The following is a 15,831-nucleotide window of genomic DNA, read 5'->3' as shown; positions in this document are numbered from 1 at the left end:
AGGAAGTGGGTCTGGCCCACGAAAGCTCATCATCTAATAAACCATCTTGTTAGTCTTTAAAGTGCTACATTGTCCTGCATTGTGTTTAACAATACATATTTAATTATAACATGAGTGTTTATTGTTTTTTGAAGTCATTCTTCCGCTCTCCTCTGCACTGGTTAGGCACTGGTTGGAGTATTGTGTCCATTTCAAGAAAGATGTGGAGAAATTGGAGAGGAGCAAGAGGAGAACAACAAGAATGATTAAAGGTCTAGAGAACACGACCTATGAAGGAAGGCTGAAAGAACTGGGTTTGTTCAATTTAGAAAAGAGAAGATTGAGGGGGGGACATGATAGCAGTTTTCAGGTATCTAAAAGGGTGTAATAAGGAAGAGGGAGAAAACTTCTTCATCTTGGCCTCTGAGGATAGAACAAGAAGCAATGGGCTTAAACTGCAGCAAGGGAGGTTTAGGTTGGATATTAGGAAAAAGTTCCTGTCCGGGTGGTCAAACCCTGGAATAAATTGCCCAGGGAGGTTGTGGAATCTCCCATCTCTGGAGATATTTAAGAGTAGGTTAGATAAATGTCTATCAGGGATTGTATAGACAGTACGTGGTCCTGCCATGAGGGAAGGGGACTGGATTCGATGACCTCTCGAGGTCCCTTCCAGTCCTAGTATTCTATGATTCACAAGGAAAGTCAAAATCAGCCTTGCAAATCCTTAACTGAGGAGAAGAAACTCTTACTGAGTATAATTATGTAAAATCCACATTTTAGGTCTTAGGAGCCTCTGCCTACACACCATTTTAAACTTAACTATTAAAAGAGCATTTCTAGGCCTTGAAAATAAATGCTTAAGATTTTAGAAGGGAAGGGTTGCTCTGAAAATGTTTTCCTACTTAGTAAGTTTCTCCCAATTGTGGCTGAGGAAAACATGCAGTGTGATACTTAAAACTATTTAGGACTTTATCCCTGAACGCTCACCAGCACAGACACCCTTATTAAGATGCAAACATCTGATAGTCAGCATTTTTGCATTGGGCACTAAAACCAACCTCACCACAAAACTTCTGTTAATAAATAACAGACTGCGAGGGTCACAGAGACTTTTTTGGCATTTAAAAAAATCCAACATTTTTTGAGAAGCAAAAACATCCAACAGTGGCTGATGCAGCTACAGCCCAGAAAGGGTAGAAAATAGTGTATGCAATAAACTACAAAGAACACTTTGAGAGGTCTGTTTTTAGAAATTCTGGGGGGTTTGGGCAATTGGAGAATTGGTATTGGGTTGGATGCATCTTTCTCTTTGTGTACTGTAAGGAGGCGTGTTACACAGTGGAAGCAATATCTGCCACATAAATAAAGAACTCAACTGAGAGAGTGTTAATTTTACTGTTTTTAAATTTCAATCACTTTCAAAATTGGTAGCTCTATGAACTTTGGAATAATCCCCTTTCCAAACAAAACAAAACCTCAGATCAAAAAAACCTAATCCTGAGAACTATCAACTTTTTTGAGAGGATTTAAACAAAATTATTTTTTAATGAAAATGTCATTGGTAAATGGTAATTAGAAAAATCTCAAACTATAGTACATATATATTGTTGAGTGCATACAATGATAAATAATGTCCGTGCTGGTGCAGAATTAACTCTTCTGTAGTTACTATCCAGCTTAGTAAAACTTTTCCAAATTATACCAGAGGATTAAATAGTATGATTTTAACTATTGCTTTGCTGTGAAAAATGTAACAGGAATCATTCTAGTCTGAGAAGTGAGAACTTTTTTCCTCACATATGCCCTTCAAAAATACTATCACTGAGTGTGAAAGTTAGAAATGAATTAAATGACCAGAGGGCCATTGACTGATGGGCAGGTGACAGAGTGCTAACACTGGAGAGGAGAGCAGGGAATAGATGTACATGAGGTTTAAGTTGAACCATGGTCTACATCTATTATTTATATTGTAGGAATGCCTAGAGGCTCAAGTCAGGGTCTAGGGCTCTATTGTGAACCTCCACTCTCCAAAAGTTTCCATTTTAAAATCCAGTAAGAGTTTTATTAACCAGAAGAACAAATTAGCAATGGAATCTGAACAAGATAGGAAAGAGATGGATGACAACTTCCTCAGTCCCAGGTAACAGTATCTGGATTTCTTTTGTTAGGCACACAAACTTGTATATCATGCTCCCACATTCCCCAGTCCCATCGTTCCTATATGCCTGCACCTGCTAAAATAAGTTGGTTAGGTCCAATAATGGTATCAGCCGAGTGAATATGTGGACCTAACCTAGTGAGTTATAAGATCAAGAACACATATTCCTGCGCATCCAGAAATATAATTTATGCTATCATGTGCCGAAAGTGTCCGTCTGCTATGTACATTGGACAAACGTCTCAGACACTTCGCCAAAGGATTAATGCCCACAAAACATATATTAGACAGGATCACAAAGAAAAAACAGTTTCTTGCCATTTCAACCAGCAAGGACATTGTCTCAATGACTTGATTACCTGCATCCTGCTTCAAAGGCCTTTTAAAACTGCACTTGAAAGGGAATCCTCTGAACTATCATTCATGCTTAAATTTGACACTTTACACTAAAGTTTGAATAAAGACTCTAATTATCTTACCCATTACAAAGACAGCTTCCCCAATTATCACCTCTAATACCATTAGCTCACAGACATTTACCTCTCCCCCCTTCCCCCTTCTGTTCTGAAATTTGATTTGTCCTTTTCATATGTGTTCTTTTTTTTAAATTGTATCCTTTGGCATACATGTTTGTGACAATTTTCTTCCACTATTTGATCTGAGGAAGTGGGTCTGGTCCACAAAAGCTCATCACCTATTAAACCATCTTGTTAGTCTTTAAAGTGCTACATAGTCCTGTGTTTTGTTTCAGCTACACCAGACTAACAAAGCTACATTTCTACCACAAGTTCATATTGTACAAGGTGCTGTGCACAGGTGCTTGATACCTTCCCATCTACGTTTTTCAGGGCTCCTGGCTGAGGGAAGAGCTTGGGAGGGGCTGAGAGAGGCTAGTCTCGGAGCTGTGCGGATGGTTAGCCAAACCCTCGAGTGGGTGGCACTCGCCTTGTTTCAAGAACCACGGTGCCTGATCTCCGGCTAGGTGAGAACTGTGCATCTCAGCGGGGGGTGGGGGGGGAGCGGGCTCTAGTTACTGCAAGGCACAGCGGGCTCCTCACGCTCCCTCGCCCAGCGCAGCGGCCGGAGCGCTCGATGCTTACGGCTCGAACTGGCCCCGCAGAGAATCCGGGCCCCCCACGTGCGCGCTGCCTGGCCGGACAGGTGTCCCCGGGTGGCTGGGCCGGGCGCTGCGGGCAGGACAGACGCCGCGCTCCCAGGCACGGGCAGGGCGGGTCCTCCCCCCGCCTCCCTCGCACCCCATTGTTAAAGCGAGATCTCGGCCGCTTCCGTCCGCGCTTCGGCTGCGCTCGCCGCCGCCCGGCAAAGTCCGGAGCGGCTCAGCTCCTTCCGGGAGTGGGGCAGCGCCAGCAGCCGCGACTCACCTGAAGCCGGGGCGGGCAGCGTCGCGGGTCCTTTTCTGCGTAGCGGCGAGGTAGGAGCGCGGCCCCGAGCCGGGGGGTTGCGGGGCCGCCCCCCTGCAGCGGGGACTAGCCCAGCGCTGTCCCCGGGGCGCTCGCAGCTCTGGCGTGCGGAGAGGGGTGACGTGCAGGGGGCGCTTCCCCCGGGGGATTGTTGGCGGGGCTGTGGGCTGGTTGCGGGGGGTGCGATGTGAGCCCTGGCGGGAACCGAACGGGGCTGTCCTGGGAAGGGTGTGGGGGTCGCTGGGGTCCATAGGGGATCCCCGCTGGGGGGTGAGTGGGATGTTCGGGGGGGCGCTCGCGGAGCGGCGCTGGCCCGGGGCGCTGCGGGCCGGCTCCCTGGGGGCGGGGCTGACTCCCTGGTGCTCTCCGCAGGCGGTGGTGCCCGGGCCGCCCCTCTGCCCCGCTGGGAACATGGCGTCCGGCGGCTACCGGAGCAGCGGGGCCAGCACCACGGACTTTCTGGAGGAGTGGAAAGCCAAGCGGGAGAAGATGCGGGCGAAGCAGGCGCCGCCAGTGGCCGGGGCAGAGGGCAAAGCGCCCGGGGGCGCCGCCTCCGCTACCGAGCTCAACAGCAGCCTGCACCCCGCCCCCGGCCCGGCCGCCCCGCCGCACCCCCCGGAGCGGGCCGCCCCCTCCCCCAGCGGGGGCCTGAACTGCGTCCCCCTCCCGGCCAGAGCCGGCTCCAAGGAGCCCCCGGCCCCAGCCGGGAGCAGAGCGGCGGAGCCTGCAGGGAAGCCCCCCGCCGCGCCCGGCTCCCCGGAGGAGGAGAAGGCGGCGGCGGCCAAGGGGAAAAGCTCCGGTCCCAGCTCCAGGAAGGGGAAGGGGCAGATCGAGAAGAGGAAGCTGCGGGAGAAGAGGCGCTCCACAGGTGTGGTGAACATCCCCGCCGCCGAGGTGAGCCCCGCGCCGCTGCCCGGGCTAGGGGTGCTGGGAGCGCTAGTGCGAGCGGCTGAGACGCTGCACCTGAGTCGTGAGCGCCGCTGCCCGCCGGTCCCGCCCCCGCCCGGGAGCAACTGGTGTTGCTTCCAGTTCCTTGCCGCCAGGGAGGCTTGTGCCCTCCTGCGCGGGGTGAGGTGCGGGAATTAAACTGCCTAGCGCGGGAGCGCTGCTGTTTCGCTTCGTCCCTCATGTCTGCACCTCTCTCGGGACAATAGGCCTGACAGTGGCGAAGCTACGGGGTTGAGGTTGGGAAGAGTTTGGCGGGATTTGGATGTACTGGGCCAGGGATGTCATCTCATTACCCCCACCCCTATTTAAACGCCGAGTTTACCGACAAGAGTCCTCCGGCTCCAAACACTTTGGGGTGGGCTGGGTCTGAGTCCAATGTTGTGATGCTTGTATGGCTGCAGGCTTGGGCTTGGGCTTCTAGTCAGGAAGGATTAGTGAACATTGACAGGAACAGCAATGAATATATCATTGAGCACTTCTTAAAACAAGAACCGTACTTCTTAATTTAGTGTGCCTTGGCTGAAACTAGGACGTGAAACAGTGTGTGTGCCTTAGAGGAGTTGCAAAGTATTCTTTAATATAAAATACCCTCCTAATTTTTGTCTGGTTTCTCACGACTCTGTGGCGATCTTTTATCAAAGGTAATTTCAATGATTATTTTCTGTTGCTTTTGTCATATCATTACTTTCGAATTTCATTAATAAATATGATTAAACTTAACACATAAGTTTGTGTTAGTCACTTTGCTGTGTTCTGAACAACGAAGAAAGGAAATCATGGTATTAAGCTCTGGATAAATATTCAGGTGTAAATACACTTCTTAATCTAAAACAATTTCCTGTATTTGGAAAAAATGCAGTGGTTTGAAGTGCATTTTTTTGGAGCAGAGATGAATATTTTTATCAGCCAACACAACTGTTCTTTGTGGTTTGCTACTAGCATGAAAATCTGGCATTCATTTAAAAAAACTCTTAAAGGAATTCAGAAGCATGATAACAAAACCATTTGCTTTTTTTTTATGAAGCTAGGGGAGACTGAAAACAAAGTTGAATTGCATTCTTCAGTTTTATATTGATGATAAAGGGCAACACTATTTTAGATAACATGTATATCACTAAATATTTTTTTCCTCAACTAGGGGTGCCTGCATGGAGGGAGGGGGAGAAACAATCTTTTGTGTCTTGTGCAGTAGAAGATGAAATCCTGTTTTCCTCTCCTGAAGTCACTAATCCTTTCTTTGTGATGACATATTAACTTGTAATACCAGAAGTATTGTCTGGTGAGGAATAAGCAGCAGGAACAAATGAAGTCTTAAATAAAAACTCTGTTTTAGGGCTCACTCCCACAACTTTGACTTAAGTGATTAGCCTTGTTTCTTGTATAGCCTGCACTTTAAAGTGAAGGATTGCAGGACTGAATACCAAGTACTCACACTCTTGAAAATGAGGAAACTCACACTTGAAAACTAGTAACTGTGGACAAGAGCAGTGAGCCGGGCTGCTTGCACAAATCCGTTTAGGAGACAGGCCTGCTGCTAGCCGCTTCCAGGACACAGCAAAGTCTGTGGTGCCAGGAGAGGCAGGAAGCTGCTGTAGGGAAGCCCATGCCCCAATTCCCTGTCCCAGGCCTGAGTGCCCCCCAAACTCAGAGCCCCCTCCTACACACCAGGCCTCTCATCCAAAGCCCCAATTCAGAGCCAGCACTTAAGTCAAAAGACATAATTATATTGAATCATGGGCATCAACAATTTTTTTTTCAATTGGGTCATGAGAAAAAAGTTTAAAAGCCACTGAGTGCCTGTGTGACAAATAACAGCACTACCACACCTATTTAAATGAAGTGCCACGTTTGCAAAGAAATAATTTTATCTAGTCCGTTCCTTGTGCCCAAATATAGTTGCTCCCACCCCATCTGCCTTTCTCTAGAACCTGAATCTTCTGCTGCTTGCTTCCACTCCCTTAAGCTTGGAGAAGCAATGGCTTAGAGCCTCCTTTGCTACTTCTGTTGGGCTTATTTCTCCTGTCAGGAACAACTAACATAGCCTGCTTCTTTATCTTCTACTAATAAAGGATTGAGGCCACTGTGCTTGTCCTCTACTCAACAGAGACCATCAGCTCCAGTTTTCCCATTTGGCCCTCAATATCTGCTTAACTTGAGGGATCAGGTTTTTTTTCTATTGCTGTCTCCTTACAAATAACTTTGCAAAATCTGTCACTGTGTGTCAGCACTCCTAGGAATAACTTAATGACATTTTTGCCATTGTATATGTTTTGTCTTAAAACTTCGAATAACTCCATAGCTAGTAAGTGTCTTTGTTTTGTTTTTTAATTAAATACAGTTTGACCAAGAAACTGATTTCTTTTTAATATCCATGTTATAACAAACATTTCATGTAGCTACCACAATTAATATAAAGTACTTAACCTGCAGTGCAGATATGAGGGAGTGTGTTTGGTTTTTTTTTTTTTGCAAGTTCTGGCTTGTAGGCAGAATTCATTTGTGATGAACATCTCGACAGGCAAACATTTACATACAACTGACTTTTTTTTGTGATCAAGCCAACTTCTTGAAAGTCTTCCATTAACATTTTAAAATAGGAGTATATGTAGCACTAAGAATTCATCAGTTCAAGATCAGAGGGAGCCATCTTATTCTTCATGTGTATATCACGAGCCATTACACTTCAGCCAGATTTTGCTATATAAATTCCAATGATGTTACTTAGACCCAAGCATTTCAGTTTTCCAAAGACTTCGGACATGTCTATACCACATCTGGAAGTGAGCACTCTAGTGTGGTTCTTCAAACCTGTGCTAGCAGGTCTCATGATATCTTGCTAAAAATAGTTGTGTAGAAGTTGTAGGATTGAGCTCTGAGGCCTGGGGTATCTGAACTTGATAAGTCTGTCGAGGGTCGGGGTGTGGGGAGAACTAGCTTCGAGATGCACAGTAGACATGCCCATGGGTGTGTCTAAACTACATGGCTCCGTCGATGGAGCCATGTAGATTAGACAGATAGGCAAAGGCAAATGAAGCCGCGATTTAAATGATCGCGGCTTCATTTAAATTTACATGGCTGCCGCGCTGAGCCGACAAACAGCTGATTAGCTGTTTGTCGGCTCAGCGCGGCAGCCATGTAAATTTAAATGAAGCCGCGGGCATTTAAATCGCGGCTTCATTTGCCTTTGCCTATCTGTCTAATCTACATGGCTCCATCGACGGAGCCATGTAGTTTAGACACACCCCTAAGTTGTGACAAAGCACAGGAAAGAATGAAATGCCACAGTGCTTGAAGCCCCTGCAATGGTAGGGAATTGATTATGTAAGATGCACAGATCCTAGTAGGTGATCCACTTCCCATGCTGCAGATAGAGGTAAAAACTCCTCAAGGTTCGTTAAGTTAACTGGAAAGCAAAATTCCTTCTTCACCAGATTTGGGGTCATCAGTTTGACCCTGAACAAGACACTTTAGCCAGGCATGTAAGAGAGAAAATTTGCTGTATCATCTCAGCGCGCTGATCCACCCTATCCATTAGCAGAGGGGCAGCCGTGTTAGTCTGAATCTGCATAGAAGTCCTGTGGCACCTTATAGACTAACAGATTTATTGGAGCATAAGCTTTCATGGGCAAAGACCCACTTCCTCAGATGCATGTAGTGGAAATTCAAGAGGCAAGTATAATATACAGGCACATGAAAAGAAGGGAATACCAATCAAGAGGAAGGCAAGGGATAACAAGGTCAATTCAATCAGGGAGGATATTTTTTCCTGAGACCAGTAGACAACCAGCTGAAACCCTGAGGCATGCAATTTGATTATAGTCATTGTATTAATTAATTCTATTTTTAGACTTTTGTGTATTACTGTCTTAAACTTCAGGTAAATTACTTAATTTATTTTGTAATATAATTAGCATTCTGAATATCAGATCACATACTTCAGCATATAGGTATTAGTTACAAACTTGCAGCATATAGCTTGAGATTTCAATGTATTTTAAAGCAACATGTGTACATAAGGTAAAGACCTCTTCCCGTTATTTGACTTTGAAACACCCTCAGTCATGCTGGGCAGATGACTGCAGTATCTGAGTTAAAAATGTTAGAATGAGAAACACAAAAACAATGGTACCTGATGATGTCTTCCTCTTTCAGGTAGCTAGATATGTTTTCTAATGCTGTACAAAGTGACTTAGCTGTTCCATATATTGACATTTGTGAGACAGAAGCATTTTTAGTCTGATTTGCATTTTTAAAACTTACCCTACTAGTATGTTCTAGGGATGTAAAATATTAAGCAGTTAGTTAAGTATTAGAATTACTGTTAATACATTTCATTTAACATTTAAAAGAGATTGGTAAAACCATTTTGATTTTTTTTGGGGGGTAATATTGTGCACATTAAAAATGCCCAGCAATTCCGGGGGTGGGACTGGAACTTGCAGCGCTCTTGCAACTCGTATCACTGGATTAGACCATGTGTGTTGGAGAGGCTATCAGTTGGGGCAGCCTGGCAATCCCAACTTCACCTGCTCCCAGCTCTGCTTCTCTGGCAGCTGACTGCAGCAGTGGGGTTGCCCAGGAATCATTGGATCTGCTTGGCACTGCTGCTCTATCAGCAGCAATCTGCCAAACTTCCTGCACTAGGCAGTGCCTAATGACTGGGAAAATGAAGGGTGGGATCAGAGCAAGACATGCAGTGCCCAGCCATACACATGCAAATGATCCCCCAGCCCGTTGGACCCCACGTCTAGGGAAAGACTGCCGGGTGGACTCTCCTAAGCCAGAGGTAGATTGTAAACTTATTGATTAAATGGTTAACCAATATAATTGTTATTATTTGAATGGGTACTTTAAAAAAATCTATATCCCTAGTATGTTCTATGACTCAACTGGGTTTTGTTGTTTCTGTTCCTTTTCTTTGTGACTTTTTTTTTCCAAGATCACCACTGAGATGTCCTAATGTGTCAATATTGAGAACTTTTAAATATGCAAAGTGACAAAAAATCTGTAAAAGAATAATCTGCTAAATGCAAATTTACTTTAACTATTTTATATTGCATCATGTTCTAGACATATGACAGGAATAATATTAAAAATCCCTGATCTAGGAGTTCATGCTTTTATTTTGGATGTGATGAGAGTAGTTCAACTAATGATTAGTAGTGGAGTAAGGCAGATGAAAGATTATCTTCTTGTCTGTCCTAGTGTATGTCCTTACCTTTATTATTTCAGTAGATTATTTTTTTAATGGTCAAATTATCATTTCCTTGTAAGAAGCAAGAAAGTAATTTTGTAGAACTCGGTCTAACTCATTTCTATGAATAAAGTTAAACGTATTTTTGCATAATTATATTGATTTCCATAGCACCACTTTTTATATAAATGTCTGTAGGATTGGGACTTTAAGGCGGACTTTGTAAAACTATTAGTAGAAAGAAATATTAGTATGCCTTCATGTTAATGGTAGAAGCATTAATCTTAAAAAAAAAAAAAACTTAGGTTCTACAGTAGAACACCCTGTCAGGAATTTTGAGACACTTATCTGCTTGCTAGCATTTTAGCCATAAATATATAAAGTGTGTGTCATACAGTGTAAGTTAGTATGATTTCTCAGCTATGCTAGCAGATGTTTTATTTTCACATAGTACTTAAGCCGCAAAAAACAGTAGCTATGTTACTGACTACACTTCTCCTCATTATAATTAATCATACTTTAAAAGGTATAATAAATCAGAATTTTACTATTCAGCTGATAGATGCATGCATGTTTCTTATATATGTTGAGGCAGGATAACAAGCTAGGCAGTTGGTTTTGATTTAATGTACTCACTGATAGCATTTATGTTTTTGCACTAGGAAGTGAAGTCATCTAAATTCAGAGGTGTTCTTTTGTTATTGACAGGGTGATAAATGATTTAAGAGGGTGCAAAGAATTCTGATCTGTAGATCTTTTACTTGTGACTACCGTATTCCAGACATGAGTCTTCTGATATAACTAGTGTAGAATAGTAGAGAAGTTTAGTAAGAGCTAAAGGAGCTCAATCTTTGTTGTGTAATATTAACAGAAGTGGTAGTCTACTTCTGTGTAATGGCTATAAGGATCCATTTTTTCTGAAATCTGCTTGCCTTTAGCTCATTCCCAAACACAGTATTCAATAAATAGTAATGTATGCCTAATCATTTTAGAGCAGGGGTGGGCAAAAGGGCCTCTGTAGGCTGGATCCAGCCCACAATCAAGTGGTTTGATCCGGCCTGTGGAGGCCCTGCTGCTCCCCTACCCCCAGGCCAATTAGGGCCCGGGGGCGAGAGGGGGAATGCATGAAGTTTCCTCCTCCCTGCCCCCACCCTGCCAGGTGTGCGTAGTGCTTAGCAGTGCCATGCACTCCTGGCAGGGAAGGAGGATACTTTGCATGCTCCTCCACTCTTAAGCCCTGATTGGCCTGGGGGCAGAAGGGGGAGCGCACAGTTTCCCACTGCCAGGGGCATGGTCTCCTAGGGGGAACTTCTGGTGGGGGGGGGGGGGGGTGCGGCAAAGGTACTCCCCATCCCCAGACCAAGCAGGGAAGTATCCTGGCCCTGCTGATTCTGGTGTGGCACCTGGCAAAAAATTATTGCCCACCACTCTTTTAGAGCATACTGTATCTATGGTGCTTAATACTTCCCAGAACTTACAGAAAGTGAAAATTCTATATGGGTGGAGGAGTAAACATTCTAAAGGTAAAGAAATACTGTAATCTCTCCATTCTCTCTAGATGAGAGGGAATCCATCCATGCGTGTCTTGCTTGATAAATTCAAAGTATTCCAGAATCTGATTGAAGGGCAGAAACTTTGATTAACTCCTTACAGTGGTCCAAGAGAAGCAACTCCTGCTGTTAGCCATCCACTATCATCGACATATCATAGACATGTCTAACACTAGTAATGGCTCCTGCAATAATCATGAGGAGGTTGTCATGGCTTCAGTCTTTAGTAATCCATAGAGCGCTCCAAGTAACAATTGAAGATCTCTTGTTAAAGGGTAATGAACTTTTTAACAAAGAAATCCATAAGACAAGGGATTCCACTTCCTTAAACCCTTCAAGGTCAAAGCCCTCTTTGGGCCCCTACCTCATAGAGAAACCAGTCATGCCAACAGCCTTCTTTCAGACAACCATGCTTTTCTGTCCAATAGTACAGCGAGTCCAAAGACCTCAGAACTGCAGAGGAGGAGACAGATTCAATTATAAACAACTCAGCCTTCTGGGGCTCCTACCAGGCAGCCGGCTTGATGACCTTGTCAAGATGCTGGTAGATCTGTGGAGCACTGTGCGTAACACTCCCACACTTTCTTTGGCAAGTATCTACTTTTATTTTCAGGAAGGTTGGTATTACTTGGGATTGGGGGATGCTTGAGGTAAGCAAAGAGTATTATAGTCCATTCCAATTCCTTTCCTGTCCCTCTCCTTTTCATAGGAAACTATTCAAATAAGTAGTCTCCCTTCTACAAATGGGAGCAATGATGAAAGTGGGTTTTAATTCCTTTATTCTTATCCCGAAGAGAGAAGAGTTGGTGAGCCATCCTGGATCTTCAGTGTGTTAATATCTTAATTTACCATTATAAGTTTGTACTTTTCAATGCATTGGATTCTCAGGATTAGTTTGCAACCATTGACCTCCAAAATGCCTGTTGTATGTATTAGTCCTCCAAGTCACAGATTGTTCCTCAAATTCCTGTTAGAAACATCTCACTACTAGACCAGGGACCTGTCTTTGGTCCTTCTACAGCACCAAGATATAATAGGTCAGGACAGCGATACAGTAAATTTAGGGTTCACTGGTGTGTCCTAACAGGATTCACTAGTGTGGCGACCTGTACTAAGCTCTTGAAATTTTTTTTTGTTTTTGTTGCTTTGCTTGCCAATTTTGAGGCATGTTGTGTTAAGCATTTAACAGCTTGCAGTATTTTACATATTAAGGCTACTGTTTTTGCTCTAGCCTTACAAATTATATTTTTTATTTTTTTAATTATTTTATTATATTTATAAATTTATATGGACCTTTTTTGCTAGCAACCCAGCACGTTCATGCCTTATTTCACTTTGTGGGGATTTTTAGAGAGGGGAGGAGGGGGGTTTCTACGCTCGTGGGTGTGGTGGTGTTTTTTTTTTTTTTTTTTTTTTGGTCACATTAGATTCTGATTCCTACAGCAGACCGCTTGCTTGCTTGCTTACTAGATTAGCAGTCAGGGTTATGAACGGGGTGGCCCTTGTATATAGGCCGACTCAGCTGTCGCATAGGGCACTGCCATCAACAGGGCATCCAATGATGACATCACGCCATTGGGGGCTGTGCAGGTGGGGGCAAAATCGCATGTTCCGCCTGGGGCACCAGCTGCCGGCAGCCCGCCTCGGGCCGCCCCTGGTTACAATGTAACAGCGATACTGTACGTTTAGGATTCACTGGTGTGGCATCCTGACAAGTGTATGTGGTTTCTTTTTTTTTTTTTTTTGCTTCGTGATGATAAATGTTCAGCTGCATGTGGCTTTTTGTATGCCATGGGTCTTTGGTCATTGGTCCCCCCCCCCACTCCACTACCACGGGCCCTGCTACCGAGCAGCCTGTGCCCCAGTCCTGTCCCCCGCCCTCCTCCGCCACTGCCACTCCCCCCACAAGCCTGCGACACTGACCTAGTTTCTCTCCCCTCTCCCCCACACAAATCCAAGCAGCAGTAGCATACCTTCAGTGCTGCTGCTCCAGAGCCATAGATTGCTGACCTGTGCTGGGTTAGCTGTAGGGAGGAAGGAGATAGGGTGGACGGGAGGGGAGTGGCTGTGGGATGCAGAGTGGTGTAATTATGTCACTGTCATCCTGCAAAAAAAGTTGGATTTTGTTTTTGTGATTTTATTTTTTTTATAGAGAGCGCGCTTTGGTTTTGCCAGCTATCTTCATTTTTTTCCCATGTTTTACAATCTAGAGTACTTTCAAGTGACATCTGCTTCAAATTACTCTTCTAAATTCTGTTTCTTACTTTTCAAAAATATTTTTCTCAATTGTACGAAAGTCTACATACAAGCCAAACGGCACATATGTAAATTCTTGTTCCGTATTTAAATCAGTCAGACTGGAAAAAGGCAGAAATTTCTTTCTTTTAATCTTTTCATATTCAGTAAGTAAAAATTGATGTCTGTTTAATTTGAATAATGAGACTAGGAGAGTGGATTTGCATGAATTGTTGGGAATATATTTAGTGCAAGTTATCTTTTAGAGAGCTGTGTATTACATTTTTAGGGAACATTTTCTTGCACTAGAGTTAATGTCAGTGGGTAACACAAGTTTGATGTGCTGTTTTCATCATATGTAACCTTCCTAACAAAAGTACATATTTCAAAATACAGATTTATTAACACTATTTTTCCCCGTGACTATAAATCCTGTGTTCAGATAATGTCTGTTGTAAAATTACAGCAATTATATTTTTTTGTCTAATACTAGGATGAACTAGTTTCAAGTAAGCAAACAAATCCATTAATTTAAAGCAGTATGGTGCTAGAGCAAATCTGCCTTGTGAGCTTCATGTAACTTTTCGATGCAGCTTTCAATAAAATGGCAACATATTGTCGATACATAGTTTTGGTTTAATTGAAGATGTAAAAAATAGCTAAATAACCCACATCAAATCAGCTTTTTTTAAGCTTGCTCATTTTGGGAAGATATCCAAGTCTGCAGCAAGAAGTTTCCTTCTTAAAACTTTAACTCAAACATTGAGGATGCAACTGTGTTTTTTAAGGTTTCAAATGTCACATTTTGGTTTGACATAATATAGTAAATGTTTTGGTGACTTGAATGTTTAAAGTCTAAATGTTGGCATTGTGTATATTAGGGAGAAGATACTAAAGCTGGAATAACAGAACACTTCAATTTGTGGAGGAGGAGGGAAGAATGAGTTCTTAGAGCTTGAGAAACTTGGGTTGGAAACAACAAAAACTGGCTTACTCCCTTGTTCCCAGGTTTCATCTATATACCAAAAACTTATACCAGCTAACTCATGACAAGTGGGTAGCAACAGTAGAAAATGATGTAAATAGAAGTATGGTGTCCCGCATTTATTTACCGCTATGGAATGCAGGCTATAGTATTGCTTCTACCATTGTTACTGCTCGTAGAGTTGCAGTAGTGCTGAATTATAGCTGTAAAGTTTGCCAGTGTAAATAGAGCGACTTTATTCCCTAAGGGAACATAGCTGCAGTTTCTGCATCTCATTGCCTTTTTTGTAACTTATTTTTAAAAATAATACAGCCCTATACCCTGGCATCTGTTTGTCCATACCACTGCCCATGTTTTGGAGCTGTTCCTCAATTTCTGCTTCATCTATTTTGAAGTGTAGAGTTCTGAAATTGTGCAGGTTTGGTGGCACTAGAAACAGAGGTACTCTTCATGCAGATGATGTAGGATAATGCAACCTTCTGCATACTGCACTGCTGATCTACTATAGTCCTGTTACGGAGTGATTATTTTAAGAGATGAGGGCAATCTTTAGTCTTTTGTATTTGCTGGCCAGATATAAAGGTAAAAATTCTGTTACAACACATTGTGGTATATACTACAGGTTAAACCTCTGAAGTCTGGGACTGTCTGGTCCAGCAACATCTGTGTTCTGGCAGGACCAGAAAAGGTAGATTATGATGATGACTTGTGATGTGAATGTTTGCAGTTGACCAGAGAAAAGTAACTCTTATGTGCCATTGAATGCTGCTGTTATGGGATGGATAGTGGTGAAAAGAAGTCGTTATCAACTCCCTCTATTTCTTTTGACTTTAGCATTTTTATTTATCTATGTATTAACTTCTGATTGCAGTCTCTGGAATAGTTATATTCCTTGATGAGCTTTAGTAATTAAGTATAAGTGTTCTGGGCGCACTCACTTCATTTTTAGGGTGCTTTATTCTCTTCATTATATATTTCAAGTTTACTTTTCAACTATGAATTGGCAAAAGTTCCAGTGAGAGAAAATAGGTTCAATATAAGCAAAATGAAAACAGGCATTAATGTTTGTGTACTTCTAATGGACTATGCAAAAGGATATGGCCTTTTGTTTTCTCACTTTATATTCTAATCAAGTGGTGGGCTACTGGCAGCCTCTGGGCTGCATGCAGTTTGTCAGAGTAAATCACTGGTGGGCCGCCAGGCTGTTTCCCTTGCCTGTACAGGTATGGCTGCCCACAGTTTCCATTGGCTGCAGTTCACCATTCCTGGTCAATGGGAATTGTGGGAAGTGGTGCAGGACAGAGGGACTTGCTGGTCACTTTCCTGCAGTTCCCGTTGGCAAGGAATGCTGAACCAAGGCC

The 15,831-nt window shown here is 43.4% G+C and overlaps 1 protein-coding gene across 2 annotated transcripts in view; it reads left to right on the top strand.

Annotated features, from left to right (window-relative positions):
* The first annotated feature begins 2,993 nt into the window (after positions 1 to 2,993).
* PAWR (pro-apoptotic WT1 regulator) overlaps positions 2,994 to 15,831 on the top strand; it is a 130,129-nt gene continuing 117,291 nt past the window's right edge. The window contains exons 1-2 of one of the 2 annotated variants that reach the window (XM_075932346.2): positions 2,994 to 3,119; positions 3,931 to 4,452. In XM_075932346.2, the coding sequence (XP_075788461.2) occupies positions 3,970 to 4,452 (483 nt within the window). In that variant the 5' untranslated portion in view covers positions 2,994 to 3,119; positions 3,931 to 3,969. Of the gene's footprint in view, positions 3,120 to 3,176; positions 3,570 to 3,930; positions 4,453 to 15,831 lie in introns of those variants that run through there. The other variant, XM_075932341.2, reaches the window with a different exon arrangement.

This window comes from Pelodiscus sinensis, chromosome 1, assembly GCF_052426305.1.
Source record: "Pelodiscus sinensis isolate ZL-2025 chromosome 1, ASM5242630v1, whole genome shotgun sequence".
Taxonomy (NCBI): domain Eukaryota; kingdom Metazoa; phylum Chordata; order Testudines; family Trionychidae; genus Pelodiscus; species Pelodiscus sinensis.
This window is presented reverse-complemented; position numbering and strand designations above follow the sequence as displayed.